The sequence below is a fragment of the Symphodus melops genome, assembly GCF_947650265.1.
Source record: "Symphodus melops genome assembly, chromosome: 16".
NCBI lineage: Eukaryota > Metazoa > Chordata > Actinopteri > Labriformes > Labridae > Symphodus > Symphodus melops.
Window position 1 is genome coordinate 21608805 of NC_136706.1, and position 19749 is coordinate 21628553.

Sequence of the window (19749 nt, forward strand, 5' to 3'; positions counted from 1 at the left end):
CATTTAACGATTGCACTTCTTCATCCATAGCATTACGCCATTTCTTCGCGTTTACTGAACTTACAGCTTCTTTGTATGTTAAAGGGATATCACATAAAAGTTTATAGCAGTAATCAATGTTGGTCCTATCATCTCCGAAACCACAAATGTAATCGCCATAACGCTCTGGCTCTCTTCGCTCTCTGGCAGGATAGCGCCTCTCTAGAGGCGCATCTCCATTCTCACGCTCTTCTTTCTCCGCTTTTATTGTGCCTGTTGCGCCTGAGTCGCGCTCTGCGTCACTTTCAGTTATCTCTAGGCCTATTTGTGAGACAGATCTGTCCGAACTTCTGCATAGCGACATTTGGCTGCCTACCGGTTAACATGTAATAAGGTGTCTGTTTAGTGCGCTTGTTAAAACACCTATTCCTTACGACTGCCGCGGTCTGGACAGCATATGTCCACAAATATTTTGGTAGCTCGCTCTCGATGAGCATACACCTGGCCATATCAAACAGTGTTCGCCAACTGCGTTCGGCTGTGCCGTTTTGGTGCGGGGAATATGGGGCCGAGGTTTCATGCCGGATACCTTTCTCGCTCAGCAATGTCCGAAACTCTCTGCCCGTGTACTCAGTCCCGTTGTCAGATCGCATCGATTTTATTGTCCCATAAGGGGCCATATCAGCTATGAACTTTTCAGTAGCTTGCACGGTGTCACTCTTTTTTTTTCAGAAAATAAACAAATACCGCACTAGAATAATCATCTGTAAAAGATAATGCGTATCTGTGACCATCTAGAGACATTGGATCTATGGGGCCGGCTAAATCAGTATGAACCATGTCAAGTGGCGCTTTGGCCCTTCGATCTAGATTTCTGTTTCTGGTTTGCACAAATTTCCCCTGTATGCAGACCTCACAACTAGGGGTAGGTATGCCTCCCTTTTTATCAATGACCATCCCATCAACAACATCACACATTCTCCTTAAATCTGCAAAATTACAATGTCCGAAAATCTCATGCCAGCCCTGCAGATCTAAGCTTTTCTTGCATTTGTCATTACAGTCATTTTCTGTTGTGTGTAGATAATAAAGTTTGTTGTGCACATGTATGGGGAATTTGGTACCGTCTTTATGTAGCAGGACGTTTCTCTTCTCGCTGAAAATCACAGTAGCTCCATTTGAAGTAGCAGCCTTCACGGAGAAGATATCTTGAGGGTATGTAGGAATGTACAGGGCACCCTTCAGCATTGTTCGGAATGATTGTCCCTTGCTGTCGAGTAGCCACACCTCCGCGTCACCCCTGCGTTTGGCCACTCCATTGCACCTGGATCCGTCAGCCAGTTCCACACAGTGGGTACCAGCCTGGAAACTTTCATCAAACTTTTTGAAGTTTGCAATGTCTGTGACAATGTGTGACGTGGCACCTGCATCGACCATCAGCCCTCTTCTCACACCAGGCACCTGCTTCTCCGCGTCTTTGTCACTTATCTGGAAGGCGAACTCCTTACACCCAGTCTTCTCTGAAACTCTCTGTGCTTTGTCCCGCTGTTTCCTCCGTCTACAACTTGCACTGTTGTGAGTGTTACTTTTACATTGATGGCACCACTGTTTGCGCACACAGTTTCTGGCTATGTGGCCTCTGTTGCCGCATTTGTAACACACAATGTCCGTATTACGTCCACTCGCTCCCTCTCGATCATGCTTTGATTCATAATGCGCTCTTGCCTTCATCACATTGTCCTCAAAAGCTGTTGCGCGCATGGTTTCATTGTCCTCAAAACTTCTCAGCTTCGTCTTAAATTCAGCAAAAGTGAACTGATCGTCAGTCTGGGTTATGTGGATTGCAAAGGGTTTAAAAGTCTCTGGTAGCCCCTTTAAAACCATCGCTATCAGAAGGCCATCACTTAATTGTTCATCTGCTTTTCTGAGGGCAGTGATTGCAGTCTCTGCTCTGATTATATATTCGGTGACGCTCTCATTTGGTGATTTTTGCAAAGAGGTTAACTCGGTATACAGGTTAATAATCCTTGGTTTTCCTTTTCCATCGTAGTACTCTCGGAGAATCTTTAGCGCTGCGCGGCCATCATCTGCTGCTTCTCTCATTATAAGCGACAGGCTCTTATCATCCAGGAACTGAATGAGCTCCGCGTAAGCCTCGGCATTTTTCCCCTCCTCCTCCACATCATCGGCGATGGGCTCTTTTAGGATTGTGTCCTTCAAGCCTTGTAGACAAAAGTGACCCAAAAATGTCGTTTCCCACAGTTCATAATTTCTCTCGTCACCGTCAACAACGAGTCTCGCCCAGCGGCTACTTTCTGCTCATGTTGCAGGTTCACACAGAATTCAGGTGCACGCTGTAAACGTCGCGACTCTCACCCGACAAGTAAATCTCACTGTGCGTTATGAGATTTGGGCCCATAACCTGTTAGCAGAACAACTTTTTACGCAGCGTTCAAACGAAGACACAAACACACATGAACTTCTCTTTGCTGTGAACATCCGCATTGCGGGCACACGCACTTTTATTAAGTTCACCTGTAGGGTCACTAATTACACAGGTTAGGTCAAATGACAACACATGGGAAATCAAAATAGAAAAACAAATACAGACAGGGGCATAATCTCAACACAAAATGAAATTAGAGCACAAATCTCAACAGTATGAATAATGAAAGATATGGAAAGTTCTGTTGATGTTCGGACATTGTTAAGGACAGAACGTGTCCCCCTCTTATCAGGCAGGAGGTTACACATGTATTTATTATCTATACTTTGTTTGTTTACTTCACCACCTCCCATCGGTTTTAGACCATATTGGAGCCGGGGCGTGACGTCACAACGTGTTTAGACTGTACAGAGGCTTTCTGCACGCGCAGTTAATTAATGACGTGACTCTTGACGTCACAGAACAAGCCAACCGAGGTTATAAGTAGAGGCTCTTTCAAACCAAACATTAAAAAGAACTCTCTGGGACCTTGTGTTCCAGGGGGGCCTCTATGGGGAGTTTGCATGTTCTTCCCTTGAGGTGTGGGTTCACGGGTAATCCGGCTTCCTCCCACAATCATCAAAACATGCACTTTAGATAGGAGGGCTAGTTGGTTGGATGGTCCAAGTGGTTCGTCCCTCTGACACCAACATAGTGCAGCCTCCAGCATGTGTGTGTGCGTGCTGGGTGCAGGCTGCCTGCACACTATGTTGGTGTCCGATCGACGGACGAATCCGACCAACCAGCCTGCAAACACTTACGAACTCTCTGGGACCTTGTGTTCCAGGGGGGTCGGGGCCTCTGTGGGGAGTTTGCGTGTTCTTCCCTTGAGGCGTGGGTTTCCCCCCACAATCATCAAAACATGCACTTTAGATAGGAGGGCTAGTTGGTTGGATGGTCGAAGTAGTTCGTCCCTCTGACACCAACACAACCTGCAGCCTGGAGCCTACACACACGCTGCAGGCTGCAGGCTATGTTGGTGTGCGACGGACAAACGAATCCGACCGTCCGAACAACCAGCCTGCAAACACTTAAGAACTCTCTGGGACCTTGTGTTTCAGGGGGGTCAGGGCCTCTATGGGGAGTTTGCATGTTCTTCCCTTGAGGTGTGGGTTCACGGGTAATCCGGCTTCCTCCCACAATCATCAAAACATGCACTTTAGATAGGAGGGCGAGTTGGTTGGATGGTCCGAGTGGTCCATCCGTCTGACACCAACATAACCTGCAGCATGCACACGCACGCACGCACGCGCACCCAAACCCAAAGGGCTGGCTGGGTGGTGCGGTGGTGTTCGTGCCATAACACCCAGGGAGCTGCGTGTTCAGACCCAGCTGGCGCACCCCCGCACTCTGCAGGAGGCGCTGGAGCTGGCGTTGGAGAGGGAGATTATTGGAGGGCCCGCAGGATGTGACCACAATGGCGGTGGACCTGCTGTGAGATCTGCGGTTCAAGTGAATCCAGGTTGGCCACATCAGCGTGAGGTGCCCTAGGCGGGCTGATGATCAGGGAAACGGCCCAGGGTCTGCGTAGACGGGACGATGCAGACCCTTGCCCCTGTGTCCCGCATTGCCCCGTGTACGGACGGCGGAGCCCAGTAACACAGACGGGGGAACCTGGCTCCACTCCCTCCAAAAGCAGATGACACCATTGAGTCTGCAAGGGTGGTGGGCTGGACTCACTCGGGACAACTTCTGCCATGTCCCTGTTACACTGGCGGAGACCCAGCGCATAGCCAGGGGTGACGACTCGATTGACTCGTTATCAGGATTCTGCAGAGCTTGATGACAACACATTGGTTTAAAGCAGGTGTGTTAGAGCAGGGAGATATCTAAAAGTCAGAGGAAGCCGGCCCTCCAGGACTGGAGTTTGACACCTGTGATCCAATGCTTGTCTACTCACCACTTCCACAATGGTAGGTAGGTAGGTAGGTAGGTACACAGGTTGTGGGTTAGATGTAGTCTAGAAAAGTGAATGGATGGACAGGGCTGTAGATGAAATGGCTTTTCACTGATAAACAGCGACCAGAGAATTGTTTCATCACCACTCCTCTCTGGGTCTTAAAATCCATTTGACCTACTCTGGACTTTGTGTAACTTCATTCTATTTTTTCTGACCCTCTACCTGCATGTTTGTTTGTTACCCCTGGACACATCAGCTCTTTTAATGTCAATCCACTTACAGCGAGACAACAATTATCTGTTCATTTAACATTAAATGTTTTGAGAGATAAAATGAAGACATGATTCTCAGCCAGTTTTAATCTCTTATCTCTTTATTCATTGGTGCCGTGGTGCATTCAGGGACCCGGAGCAGCCACCAGAACCTCCCCCAGCAGGATCAACAGAGCTTTTTACAGGAACAAAAAATAGATATTCAACAGAACTTCAAGAGATGGAAACAGAGGGCGTTGTCAGCTAAGTATTTAAACGTCAAAGTGAAGATCGTCACTCGTCACATTTCTGTTTCTCAGCTTAGAATATTTCAATTCACTCGAGGTTGTTCTATTACATTTAAATACCACGACTCTGAGTGACGTCTGATCTTTAGCAGAGTGCTGTTCTTCAGTCAAACCTGGATGTTAAAGCAGGAGTAGAAGGCCCTGATTGGACCAAAAGTACTGGAGGTCCTGCAGGATTGTCGACCCTTTTTTTTTAGGTAAACAGTAACAGACTATAAAGATTAACTCAGCGTATTAAGAGCTGATGAAGTAACTAAGGAGTTTGTTTGTTTGGCTTCTTAACAAACCATAAATCAGCACGTTGAAGTCAAGACTTCTGCAGAAGGAATAAAACAAGCTGAGAACGTTTGATTCAGACGAGGCGTCACCACACGCTGAGAGGGGGAAGAGGAACATCAGAGGAGGGATCTTTATATTAGCATCTTATTAACAATCAAATCACACTTCACTCGAAACAAACAAACATTTTTCTATCTGGGTGAATATGACAGAGAATCGTCTACTGAGCAACATTCATACATGTGATTTCCACTCTAAGCAGAGGCTACAGAGATGACGACATGCAGAGGGAGGGAGGAAAGAGAAGAAGTCGGAATAAAAACAGAAATATGAAAATGGAAAGATGAAGATGTGAAAAACAAATATAAGTTGACGAACAATGACAGAGTGAGACACGGGGATTCAAGACATTAGTTCTAGGTTTTCTTGATATGTGTAATTTTTTTTTTTTTTTTTTTACGTTTTTGTAATATTGTTTTTGTGTTGAACAAATATAATTATTAAGATAGTAGCAGCAGCACGTTTTTTAGTTTTTAAATGTTTAAACTTTTTTTGGGCTCTGTTTTTCCCGGCTGAGGGGACAATGGCGGCTGACCTCGGGACGACTGAGCAGCTCGGGGTCGTTTGTACTGAAACCAAAACCGTCTTCACCACTGAAACCGTCTTTATCAGCGTCCACTTTGTGTGACCAACGTGAACGTTCTCTTGGCGTGCCACGCTTTTCTCTGATGAGCAACCTTTCCACAGGAGCTGCCTTTATATTGCTTTAATGCAAATGAGAACCTTGAGTACAAGTCGTCTCTTTCATTGTTGCTGGGGCAGTTGCCCATCGCTGCTGCCTCATTTGTGGACTTGAATTTGAAAAATAAAGATGGCGAGCGCGTGAAGGCGGTTTTGGTTCCTGTTTGGTCTCTAGGAGGCACTGACTGGCTGCAGAGGCGGGCAGGGGGAACGGCTGCCTTCCTGTCTGGATAACAGGACACTGCAGACACCCAGACCTCCTCCTCCTCCTTCTGTTGCTGGCGCCCCCGCTGCAGGTGTCGCCCCCTCCTGGACGGCTGTGGAAGTAACGTCTTCGTTGTAGAGTCGTTTGATGCCGTCGAAGAACTCATCTACCTCCATCTCCTCCACCTGGACACACAGACGGTTATGTAGCGACGGGCTTTTGAAGATGGGACTTAAATGGGGACAATTTATCGGCTTTTTGCATCAAGCCTCAAGTGGACACTTGAGGTATTGCAGTCTGCAAGTGTGGAAGAGAGAAAGAGAGAGATGGTGGTACCTTGCGTTTGGAGGAGGATTTGCAGCGCAGTGTGACCTTCTGCAGGTGGTTAAGTTGGTGGAAGTTTTTGGGTGGAGAGAGCAGCTCTGGGATGTCAGTGGAGGAGCCAGGTGTTATTTGCTCCTGTGGAGCAGCGGTGATGACGGCGTGGTCCCTAGAAGACTCGGCGGTGGAGTTTCTGATCCCTGGAGAAGATACAGAAATGCTTGAATAGTTAAAGGACCGACTCCAGACACACATGTTCACACCTGGGACTAGACTTTGATGTGGAAAACCTCGGGCAGCGTCCCTTTAACGTACCCAGTGTGCAGCAGCGGAGTGTGGGGTCCTGGTCCGGAGGCTGCAGGCTGGTCGGGCTCTGCAGGGGTTGGTAGATGTAGACAGTGTTGGGAGGCAGGGAAACCTTAAGTGTGGACAGACTACGAGCCACCAGCTCTCGGCTTCGAATCAACTCGGAGCTGTCGATCTGAGAGACAAGAAGAGGAGGGAGGGATAACAGACGAGACTTATTCAGATAAAAAGTTTTGGTTTTTATGCTCATCCAGTGAAGCTGGTGGATTCATATCTAAATCAGCGTGCTCTAAATTAAAGCTCAAAGAGATAAACTGAAGAATCAACAATCACTGAAATGATGAGTCTCGTTGTTAAGATCAACAACCACGATGTCAGCTCTCCTGACCTTCCTGTGAACAATAAACAGCAAACATTCATCTCCCCAAGATGACAAACAGCTTGAGGACAAATATGTATCATTTATTGACTTTTGGATCTAAAGAAGGAGCAGGGAAGGCAAACACAGGAGAGATCACTGAAAAAAAACAAACTCTTTGTAGTTTCAGTTTGTTCAAGCGCTGTGTAAATATGACCTCCTCTGTTCTGACTCTGAATCACTTCGACTGCCTGTTTAGCGCCCTCTGCTGGGCTGACCCCGCACTGCATTAGTCTTCTCATTCAGCGACTCGTACTAAATACGTTTACCTGAGCGGATGAGTTAAAGCGGAGTAAAAAGAGATTTTGAAGCTCAGTGTGCTGTTGGTTTTGGACAGCTGAAGAGACAGGAAACGTCGGGAGGAGAGAGAGAGCGGAGGACGACATGCAGGAAGGGGCAGAGGTCAGATTCAAACCCAATGAGGACTACAGCCTCTTTACATGGGGCGTGCAACATGACCCCCTTTTAGTTTCTGAAGTTTTTTTTTAAGATTTTATTTTCAAGTTGACGTCTTTTCTTGATCTTTCTTTGAGCCTTCTGTGCTGCTGCTGATCCAAACGGAACACTTGCAGATTGACTTGGGTACCTGTGCCTTCTTCAGCAGCTCGATGGTGAGAGCCAGCCAGTCAGGACAGCAGGTCTCCAGCTCCAGAGTGATGAGGGCCAAGGCCAGCATGGATCCTCTCAGCTACGGGAGCACATGAGGGTCAAACTTGGTCAGTTTTCAGGCAGGTGGAAAAAAAGCAGCTTTGCTTTTAGTTGACAGCAGCAGAGCAGAGATTTCCACAGGGATGAAGTGAAGGTGTGTGTGTGTGTACCTGTACGAGTGTGTGGTCAGACAGACACTGGTAGAGCCGTCGAGTGAGCATGGACAGGTGCTGAGAGCGGTTCAGTCCCAACATGGAGTCCAAAAACCCAGAACGACACGACAACACCATCGCAACAAAAAAAGGCAGATGTGTTGAGAACGTCTAAGGAAAGGATGAAATCCCAAAAAGAAGCTACAACTGTCTGAAAATTAACTGATTTACATTCGACTCCTGAACATGACATCGTTCCACTCATTGCTTATTCTGGAGGGGAGCTCCTTTAATAACAAACAAAATATCATGCAGAGAGAAGTACAAAGTCAGGTGCAGTAACATCTCTTTAACACCAGGTGGCACATGCTGCACTGAATGAATAAGGCTCAAACACAAACAAGAGAAAGCTAGAGAATAATATCAGATAATATGAGACACAGTGAAGGTTGCATATGTGTGTGTGTGTAAAAGACGTACAATGTGAAGGAAGTCCAGTGCTGTGGCGGTGTGCAGATCCCAGTTCAGTTTGTCCAGGATGAGACGCTCCATCCTCAGGATCTCTGAAGAGGAGCAGGCACAGCTGCTGGAGTCAACTAGCTCCTTCAGAGAGGGCACACACACACACACACACACACACACACACACACACACACACACACACACACACACACACACACACACACACACACACACACACACACACACACACACACACACACACACACACACACACACACACACACACACACACACACACACACACACACACACACACACACACACACACACACACACACACACACACACACACACACACACACACACAGTGAGAATTCAGTTAACGTCACATGATTGATCCTCTGTGATCTAAAATAACCAGAAACACTTGAAAGAGCGACTGATCCAAGCTGTTTTGTGCTTCGATTTGAAGTTTTAAAAAGTATGAATAAGAAAAGAAAATCAGTTCATTTTTTACGCTCCTCCCCTCGATATTTCCCTCTCTCTGTGTCGTGCACTCTCATTGGCTTTCAGCTGTTGCTGCAGTCAAAACAAATGTGTCTGTACCAGATTTAGGTGTTTTTAACTGCGACATATCTCTCAGGTGTTTGTGAAGCTTCAATGGATCACTCGATTCCTGTGTGTGAAATTTACTCAACAAAAACTGCTGATCAGAGCAGTTCACCTCTCATCTGAGGCTTTGTATCAAACATGCGGCTTACACGAAGCTCTACTTTCTGATGTGTGTGTGTGTGTGTGTGTGTGTGTGCGTGCGTGCGTGCTCACCTCGTCTTCCTCGCAGGTCTTGGCAGCCAGGAAGAAGGCGGCGATGGCGATGCAGCGGAGGTACTTTGGACGAGCCTGAAGACAAACAGTCAGGTTAACACCACAGATCTGATCCATGAACACTTGAGCTGCTGAATGTGATTCAGTTGTCGGGATGCTGAGAGACATTTTCATTCAGCATGGCCGTTTTGGACGCCCCTGGGTTTGCCAGATATGAGAGCAGTTATCAGGTCAACAGGTGTTGCAGCGATGGAAGCGGGCAGTGGAACTGCTTCAGATAGAAGTGATTGGACCAGATAAAAACCAAACAAGAATTTCCCCCTCAGGAATTAAAAAAAGCATTTAAAATAAATCAAAAAGATCGAGTCAGTCGATGTTTGGTCCTCCTTAACTTGAGATGTGCTGCCTTCATATTGTTTTTGAACATTACATCATATCCCCTTACTTTACTTTTTCCATCTCAGTGCTATTGTTTAATCTTCCTGATGTTGTGTGCTGTGTTTCTGTTCAGAAAAATAAAAAGTCATGGTAGCAGTTTTTATCACTGATGTAGGTCGGGATCACTAAATCATAGGACAGTCTAAACTGTATAAGACGTCCGTGATGAACTTCAGTCTGAAGTGAGTCTTTATCAGGAGCACACAGAGTCCAGGGCCCTGATAGTCTCACAGCGTTTCACTCCACAGCTACAAACATGAACTTTCTGTCTGTGGAGTGCAGCATACTTTGTCTAACTACCCTTTTTTTCCCGTCTTTAAAGATTTATTTTGGGCTTTTTATGTCTTTATTATAGATCTAGGACACACAAGATAAGAGACCGAACTCAGGCAGGAAGAGAAAGAGAGAAAAATGATGTGTCAGGAAAACAGGCACAGGTCTGATTTGAACCCGCACTGGCACAAGAGAGCATGAAGGTAGCTCAACAAAACCAGAAAACATGGTATGATCGTAAAGCCAGAGAGCGAAGCTTCAAACCAGGCCAAAAGGTTCTCCTACTCCTCCCCACATCTGACAGCAAACTCCTCTCCAAGTGGTACGGTCCCTATGAAATCACCAGAAAAGTGGGTAAGCTCACATATGAACTGTTTATGCCTGACAGAACCAAAAAGCACCAGACATTTCATGTGAACTTGTTAAAAGAATTTCAGTCTCGCCAGGAAGCTGTCCCTCAACTGTTGATCCGGGCAGTACAGGATGAAGACATGCCAGAGAAATTCATACCGGGAAGCCTGGGTGAGTCATCTGTGATCGACACATCACACCTTTCTATTTCTCAGCAGAAAGAGGTGACTCCACTTATTGACCCAGAGCTCTTCAAAGACACCCCGGGCTACACTGACCTGGTACAGCACAACATCCGGCTGAAGGTGGAGGCGCCACCACGTCAGAAGAGCTACAGAATCCCAGAGCGACTGGTGTCGGTGCTGAAGAAGGAGATCAAATTGATGCTTGAACTCGGTATAATTGAGGTATCCAGTAGTGACTGGTGCAGTCCAGTGGTTCTAGTACCAAAGAAAGATGGCTCACTGAGATTTTGCATAGACTTTCGTTACTTGAATGCTGTGTCATTGTGTGACCTGTACCCCATGCCCAGGATTGATGAGCTGGTGGAGCGAGTGGGACGAGCCGAATACATCTCCACCTTAGACCTGAGCAAGGGCTACTGGCAAGTGGCACTGGCATCTGAGGCCCGTGAACTGACAGCATTCAAAACTCCATTTGGTATGTACCAATTTCGGGTTATGCCATTTGGGCTCCAGGGGGCGCCCGCTACGTTTCAAAGGCTAATGGACTATGTGCTGAGAGATGTTTCAGAGTTTGCAGCTGCATATCTGGACGACGTGGTGATCTACAGCCAAACCTGGGAAGAACACATGTATCATCTTCAACGAGTCCTGCAGTGCATCAAAGCAGCTGGCCTAACCATCAACCCACAGAAATGCTGTCTGGCTCAGAGCGAAGTGGAGTACCTCGGGTTCGTGATTGGCCATGGAAAGCTCAGACCTCAGGTGGGAAAAATGGAGGCAATCCATTCTTTCCCCCATCCCAACCACAAAGAAGAAAGTGAAGAGTTTCATTGGTCTGGTGGGCTGGTACAGGAAATTCATTCCTCGCTTTTCAGATCGTGCAGCTGTTCTCCACGATCTCACCAAAGATGTATCACCAAGAAAGGTAAAATGGAGTGATCAATGTGACCTTGCTTTCAGGGATCTCAAGGAAGCCATAAATGTATACACAGTGCTGCAGACCCCTGATTTCAACCAACCGTTTATTCTGCAAACGGATGCATCAGGTGTGGGCCTTGGTGGAGTTCTGTTGCAGGAGGTGGATGGAGAGGAGGCCTGTTGCCTTTTTGAGCCGAAAACTTCTTGACAGAGAGACCAGATATTCAACCGTGGAGAAAGAGTGCTTGGCCATGAAGTGGGCAATCGAGTCATTGAGGTACTATTTGTTGGGGCGACACTTCAGCTTGGAAACTGACCATCGTGCGCTTCAGTGGCTCCACAAAATGAAAGACTCCAACACTAGAATCGCTGGTTGGTACCTGGCTCTACAACCTTACAGCTTCACTGTCTTCTACAAGGCGGGCAAGTCCAATACGGTGGCTGACTCTCTCTCTAGGGTTCATGAAAGTTAGAGGTGCGTGGCCCTAAAAGAGGGGGGAGGAAATGTAATGGAGCTATGTCCATTACCAGGGATAAAAGGTGTTCCAGCCAAAAGAGTCCCTGGGGAAAGAGAAGAAGAGAGAAGGTTCCGGCCTAACGAGGACCAGCTGGTATAAAAGCAGCACACTCACTCTGCCAGGGGGAGGCTAGGGTGAGGTGCTGCGGGGCATGCTGCCAGACATGTTGTTTTTAAAATTGTTTGTTTTGTTATTTTGTAAATAAATGTCACCTAGGTGCACATGAAGAAGCCTCAGCTCTACTTTGTCCTCCAGAAACGCAGTATAGGCTATCCGTGACCTGACGAATGTCACAGTTCCCAACAGTATTTTTTGAGGCTCTACGTATTTAAACATCTTTTTGAATGTCTGCCCTTGCAGTTTTAAGTCAAATAAACACACATTCCTAAGAAAGGTCTCACTGAAGTTCTGTGGCAGATCAGTGTTTTCATTCATTGGTGTTTCGTTTGGACTCTGGGGAGCATCTTCACGTGCACCGACAACAGAAGACTGAGAAATGTTTTTTCTGAATGTCACTTATGCTTTCAAAGGAGCATGCTCTATGTTTCCTGGACATATGAGCAGTGAATGACGATTTCACAGTAAATGTATTTTTACAACCAGTTACTGAGAAGACAATGGGGTTCATTTCTATGAACTCTACAATGCAGCACGTAGCCCCTCGTTGTCTCTAGTGTTTTGCTGCAAAACCCGCAAGTAATCATTTTTAGCAAACTAAACTGACAAATAACATGGACTAATGTTGGAGAAAATGGCACTTTTTCCCTCCCATACAAATTTAATTAATGGAGAAAAAAATGGACAATATAGTGTTTTACAGTGAAAACGAAAGCTAATCCTACAGAGGCACAAAACCAGATATTTAATTATTTCCTCTAATAAGCACTACCCCGACAAAGCACTAGAAAAAAAGCTCAGTTAAGTTCGCCATGAAAACTCACATGATGCCCGTCTGCTGTAAGCGCGAAATACACGTAGAAAAAAAACGTCGACTTCTCTTGCTAGCTTGGCTGTACACACAAGAACGCCTATTGCACAATTGCAAAGCAAAGCCCCATGAAAAATCCGAACATAAGGATTTTAGCAACAAACACGCTGAATAACAAAATGCTAGCTTAGAGTCAGCGCCAATTTACATTACGTGTGTGTGTTTTGGTGCCAAAGAATCAGCTAATTTTACCTCAAAACTGCCCAGTCGAGTTAGCCCCGCCAGTCAGTGTTTTAACTGCGCTCACAAACAGAGGTAGTATTTTATTTATCTTACAGGTGACTTTAGTAATTGAGCAGAACAATTTTATACAACGTCAATGTTATACTTACAAGTATTACGTCATCGCAGCTCCAAGTGTTGTTTTTCTTTCGCAGCTCCAAGTTGTAGCAGCATGAGGCCGTGACGCACAGAGCAGTAGACACAGACCTGCATGAAATGCCAGGCTGGGCACGAGCTACTTTGAAAAGCGAGTACCGCATCCTCTCGCGATGGTTCAGTGGTGCAATGAAATAAATGTTTTTCCCATAGACTGTTTTTCCACAGTGGATGTTATTAGCCATAATTTCATAACCATCTATGGTGCACTTACCTGGAGAAAACAACATTGATGACAACATTAAACTTAATTTAAATACAGTCTTTTACATTGTTATTCAGTAATTCAGGAATATTTTAGTTTAACACTGTGGTGATGTTTGAAACACTTCTAAGTTATTTTGTCACTTAGGGACAAAATTGTTAAATTGTTTAAAAATATAAACTACAAGCCTCTTTATATATTTTATGAAATGCAGAGTGACGAATCACAAATGGTCAAAGCTGGCCTGCCATAAGGTTCTGTTTTTCGAATAAATAAATCACGTCATGAAAATAAGAAATTATAATGATGTATGCTGTTTGTTGTTGTTGTTGTTGTAGTTCTTTTTAACATAAGACAAAGTGAAAGGGAATTTGGTATAGTTATCATTTTGCATCTAAACAATGCAACACAACACTGGCCCATGGCTCCCAATGACAATCTCCATTTGTAATCCTTCAACTTTACAGCTCTAACCTATTTATTTTCCCTTTAAAGTAGTTTGCAATGTGCATTATACAAATGATCATGCTAAACAGTTTCTTTCTGTAAAAAAGAAATAACTTGACCAAAAAAAAAGCATTTTAACACTCTCATGTTGTAGTTTTAACTGTACTGTATTGTTTTTTGTATTACAGGTCTTCTTAGTTAAAGTTACATTAGTATGTAGATTCTACAAAGAAATGTGATTATGTTCACATATTTTTGCTTTAAAATTAACAGTTGGGTTTAGTTCTGTATTTCACAAAATATTTCAGTCAGTTGAACATTGTTTTGTTGTTTTCCTGTTTACATGTTTTTGCTGTCATGATTTTACAGCACTTTACTGTCAATTTTACAATCTTTTTTACAAGGCCCGAAAGTGGCTCATGACCATGGACTGTAAAATGACCCATGAGTGGATGGCAGGAATGTCCATATCGCGAGTGGCTCCTGTTTTCTTTCATTAACGAGTTAATTTCTTGAGGAAAAAAACCCAGATTTGACTTAATGCATGAAAGCCGGAGTGTCAACCCAGAGATAAATTATAATAATAATAAAAACAGGAATGTAGTGGTCACAGGAGAACACTGTACGTTTGTCTGCTTAGGGCTCAGTACTTTATGTAAATGTCATTAAAATAACTTTTGTTGTTTGAACAAATACGAGAGGGTCGATTTGTCCCGTAGAGAGTGGTTCACACGAAACACATAATCAACTACTGACTTTACAACATGAACCGTTACACTGTCCCCCCCTTACTGAATCCCTCGCCCCGAGGGATCACAAACAAAGTCCCTGAGGCGACCCGGGGGCCTTTTCCGTCTCCAGGGCCGAGTCGTCACCCCTGGCTATGCGCTGGGTCTCCGCCAGTGTAACAGGGACATGGCAGAAGTTGTCCCGAGTGAGTCCAGCCCACCACCCTTGCAGACTCAATGGTGTCATCTGCTTTTGGAGGGAGTGGAGCCAGGTTCCCCCGTCTGTGTTGCTGGGCTCCGCCGTCCGTACACGGGGCAATGCGGGACACAGGGGCAAGGGTCTGCATCGTCCCGTCTACGCAGACCCTGGGCCGTTTCCCTGATCATCAGCCCGCCTAGGGCACCTCACGCTGATGTGGCCAACCTGGATTCACTTGAACCGCAGATCTCACAGCAGGTCCACCGCCATTGTGGTCACATCCTGCGGGCCCTCCAATAATCTCCCTCTCCAACGCCAGCTCCAGCGCCTCCTGCAGAGTGCGGGGGTGCGCCAGCTGGGTCTGAACACGCAGCTCCCTGGGTGTTATGGCACGAACACCACCGCACCACCCAGCCAGCCCTTTGGGTTTGGGTGCGCGTGCGTGCGTGTGCATGCTGCTATGTTGGTGTCAGACGGATGGACCACTCGGACCATCCAACCAACTCGCCCTCCTATCTAAAGTGCATGTTTTGATGATTGTGGGAGGAAGCCGGATTACCCGTGAACCCACACCTCAAGGGAAGAACATGCAAACTCCCCAGAGAGGCCCCCCTGGAACACAAGGCCCCAGAGAGTTCTTTTAAATATTTGGTTTGAAAGAGCCTCTACTTATAACCTAGGTTGGCTTGTTCTGTGACGTCAAGAGTCACGTCATTAATCAGCCTGCAGAAAGCCTCTGTACAGTCTCAACACGTTGTGACGTCACGCTCCGGCTCCAGTATGGTCTAAAACCGATGGGAGGTGGTGCACACATAAAGGTGCTCCTAAGTTGTGACATCACTAAAGCAGTCCACATTTCAATGCTTTAATGAGCCAAACTTAAAGAAAGCTTGTGGTGAACGATCAGCTACTTAGAGGAGCTTACCCATATTATAGAAGATTATTATTAATACTGTGAGCCATATCGATAAGTGAGATGCTATTATTTGACGGCATCTTATAATGATGTGTCTGAACCTAATGATGTTTCTCACAGACTGGGAGGGGCTAAGAGAGTTTAGTGCAAATGAAATAAATGTCTTTAAAATAATAAACAACAACATAACATCAAACACGACTGCAAGATGTGCTCCAAATTATTTTGACTGGCTGTGAATCATATTTTGTTGAGCATGAATGGGTGACCTGTGTATAGTCACTGAACTATTTCACAGTGAGGGCAATAAACTGATGAAGTAAACAAACAAAGTATAAAGAATAAAAACATGTGTAACCTCCTGCCTGATAAGAGGGGGACACGTTCTGTCCTTAACAATGTCCGAACATCAACAGAACTTTCCATATCTTTCATTATTCATACATTGGCACACCTGGCTCCACCTAGTGTTAAATTTCTGAATTACAAACAAAATATTCAAAGCAAACAGATTTCTCAAACCGAGATAAATGAACAAGTAAAGCCCAATTAGCTCCAAACAGTATTATCTATCTATCTTTGTAAATATCTCTTTAGTCTATGTTTCTATAGGCTATATGTTGGTTTGCATATTTTGTACCTGTGCTTCCGTGCGCGTGTATCTGTGCTTACACGTGTATTTGGTTGGATGTTCGGATTCGTCCGTGCGCGCGCGCAGACACGCACACGCTGCACGCTGTGTTGGACTTGCGGTCAACGACAGATGAACGAATCCAACCATCTAACCAGACCTGCGTGAAGTTGGCCCCCACCCCACGCAAAACTTCGGGGTCAGGTACCTGATTTTTGTCGTCTCCTTGGTTTGACTTGTCAGTTAACAGGTGGACGGAACAGGACGGGCTTTCTTGTAGTCGTGATCCAATGATAAAGTTGAGACTGTACAGAGGCTTTCTGCAGGCTGATTAATGACGTGACTCTTGACGTCACAGAACAAGCCAACCGAGGTTATAAGTAGAGGCTCTTTCAAACCAAACATTTAAAAGAACTCTCTGGGGCCTTGTGTTCCAGGGGGGCCTCTATGGGGAGTTTGCATGTTCTTCCCTTGAGGTGTGGGTTCACGGGTAATCCGGCTTCCTCCCACAATCATCAAAACATGCACTTTAGATAGGAGGGCTAGTTGGTTGGATGGTCCAAGTGGTTCGTCCCTCTGACACCAACATAGTGCAGCCTCCAGCATGTGTGTGTGCGTGCTGGGTGCAGGCTGCCTGCACACTATGTTGGTGTCCGATCGACGGACGAATCCGACCAACCAGCCTGCAAACACTTACGAACTCTCTGGGACCTTGTGTTCCAGGGGGGTCGGGGCCTCTATGGAGAGTTTGCATGTTCTTCCCTTGAGGCGTGGGTTTCCTCCCACAATCATCAAAACATGCACTTTAGATAGGAGGGCTAGTTGGTTGGATGGTCGGAGTAGTTCGTCCCTCTGACACCAACATAACCTGCAGCCTGGAGCCTACACACACGCTGCAGGCTGCAGGCTATGTTGGTGTGCGACGGACAGATGAATCCGACCGTCAGACCAACCAGCCTGCACAAACACACACACAGGGCTTGTTGGTTGGATGGTCCGAGTGGTCCATCTGTCTGACACCAACATAACTTGCAGCCTGCAGCTTGTGTGTGTAGGCGGACAAACGAATCCGACCATGTAACCAACCAGACGAAACACACACGCGCACCCAAACACACAGGGCTGGTTGGGTGGTTGGATTCGTCCGTCTATCGGACACCAACATAGAGTGCAGCGTGTGCGTGTGTGTGTGTGTGTGTGTGTGTGTGTGTGTGTGTGTGTGTGTGTGTGTGTGTGTGTGTGTGTGTGTGTGTGTGTGTGTGTGTGTGCGCGCGCACGGACGAATCCGACCATCCAACCAAATAGCTGTACGTGTAAGCACAGATACACGCGCACGGAAGCACAGGTACAAAATATGCAAACCAACATATAGCCTATAGAAACATAGGCTAAAGAGATATTTACAGATAGATAGATAATACTGTATGTAATGAAAGATATGGAAAGTTCTGTTGATGTTGGGACATTGTTAAGGACAGAACGTGTCCCCCTCTTATCAGGCAGGAGGTTACACATGTATTTATTATCTATACTGTGTTTGTTTACTTCATCAGTGTGCACCACCTCCCATCGGTTTTAGACCATATTGGAGCCGGAGCGTGACGTCACAACGTGTTTAGTCTGTACAGAGGCTTTCTGCACGCGCAGCTAATTAATGACGTGACTCTTGACGTCACAGAACGAGCCAACCAAGGTTATAAGTAGAGGCTCTTTCAAATCAAAAATTAAAAAGAACTCTCTGGGGCCTTGAGTTGCAGGGGGTCAGGGCCTCTATGGGGAGTTTGCATGTTCTTCCATTGAGGCGTGGGTTTCCTCCCACAATCATCAAAACATGCACTTTAGATAGGAGGGCGAGTTGGTTGGATGGTCCGAGTGGTCCATCCGTCTGACACCAACATAACCTGCAGCATGCACACGCACGCACGCACGCGCACCCAAACCCAAAGGGCTGGCTGGGTGGTGCGGAGGTGGTGCGGTGGTGTTCGTGCCATAACACCCAGGGAGCTGCGTGTTCAGACCCAGCTGGCGCACCCCCGCACTCTGCAGGAGGCGCTGGAGCTGGCGTTGGAGAGGGAGATTATTGAAGGGCCCGCAGGATGTGACCACAATGGCGGTGGACCTGCTGTGAGATCTGCGGTTCAAGTGAATCCAGGTTGGCCACATCAGCGTGAGGTGCCCTAGGCGGGCTGATGATCAGGGAAACGGCCCAGGGTCTGCGTAGACGGGACGATGCAGACCCTTGCCCCTGTGTCCCGCATTGCCCCGTGTACGGACGGCGGAGCCCAGCAACACAGACGGGGGAACCTGGCTCCACTCCCTCAAAAGCAGATGACACCATTGAGTCTGCAAGGGTGGTGGGCTGGACTCACTCGGGACAACTTCTGCCATGTCCCCGTTACCCTGGCGGAGACCCAGCGCATAGCCAGGGGTGACGACTCGATTGACTCGTTATCAGGCTTCTGCAGAGCTTGATGACAACACATTGGTTTAAAGCAGGTGTGTTAGAGCAGGGAGACACATAAAAGTCAGAGGAAGCCGGCCCTCCAGGACTGGAGTTTGACACCTGTGATCCAATGCTTGTCTACTCACCACTTCCACAATGGTAGGTAGGTAGGTAGGTACACAGGTTGTGAGTTAGATGTAGTCTAGAAAAGTGAATGAATGGACAGGGCTGTAGATGAAATGGCTTTTGACTGATAAACAGCGACCAGAGAATTGTTTCATCATCACTCCTCTCTGGGTCTTAAAATCCATTTGACCTACTCTGGACTTTGTGTAACTTCATTCTATTTTTCTGAACCTTTACCTGCATGTTTGTTTGTCACCCCTGGACACATCAGCTCTTTTAATGTCAATCCACTTACAGCGAGACAACAATTATCTGTTCATCTAACATTAAATGTTTTGAGAGATAAAATGAAGACACGATTCTCAGCCAGTTTTAATCTCTTATCTCTTTATTCATTGGTGCCGTGGTGCATTCAGGGACCCGGAGCAGCCACCAGAACCTCCCCCAGCAGGATCAACAGAGCTTTTTACAGGAACAAAAAATAGATATTCAACAGAACTTCAAGAGATGGAAACAGAGGGCGTTGTCAGCTAAGTATTTAAACGTCAAAGTGAAGATCGTCACTCGTCACATTTCTGTTTCTCAGCTTAGAATATTTCAATTCACTCGAGGTTGTTCTATTACATTTAAATACCACGACTCTGAGTGACGTCTGATCTTTAGCAGAGTGCTGTTCTTCAGTCAAACCTGGATGTTAAAGCAGGAGTAGAAGGCCCTGATTGGAC

The 19749-nt window shown here is 46.3% G+C and overlaps 2 protein-coding genes across 5 annotated transcripts; one reads left to right on the forward strand and one right to left on the reverse strand.

The window, feature by feature from the left end:
* Positions 1-5908: 5908 nt before the first annotated feature.
* Positions 5909-9368, reverse strand: LOC306836620 (cyclin-I-like; the record flags this gene model as incomplete). The annotated part of the gene is made up of 7 exons (XM_079363796.1): positions 5909-6333; positions 6485-6669; positions 6785-6950; positions 7780-7881; positions 8012-8164; positions 8474-8556; positions 9281-9368. Coding segments are annotated over 7 exons (996 nt in total), but the record flags the coding sequence as incomplete, so codon positions are not given.
* Positions 9369-10174: 806 nt separating this feature from the next.
* LOC306837374 (uncharacterized protein) lies at positions 10175-10940 on the forward strand. 4 transcript variants are annotated; one of them, XM_079365020.1, is made up of 3 exons: positions 10175-10345; positions 10429-10749; positions 10875-10940. In XM_079365020.1, exons 1-3 carry the CDS (start codon positions 10223-10225, stop codon positions 10878-10880), a joined length of 450 nt encoding a protein of 149 aa, XP_079221146.1. In that variant the 5' UTR covers positions 10175-10222; the 3' UTR covers positions 10881-10940. The 4 variants fall into 4 exon arrangements, with proteins under 4 accessions (XP_079221146.1, XP_079221147.1, XP_079221148.1 ...); XM_079365021.1 differs by having other exon boundaries at positions 10558-10749; XM_079365022.1 differs by having other exon boundaries at positions 10561-10749.
* Positions 10941-19749: the final 8809 nt, after the last annotated feature.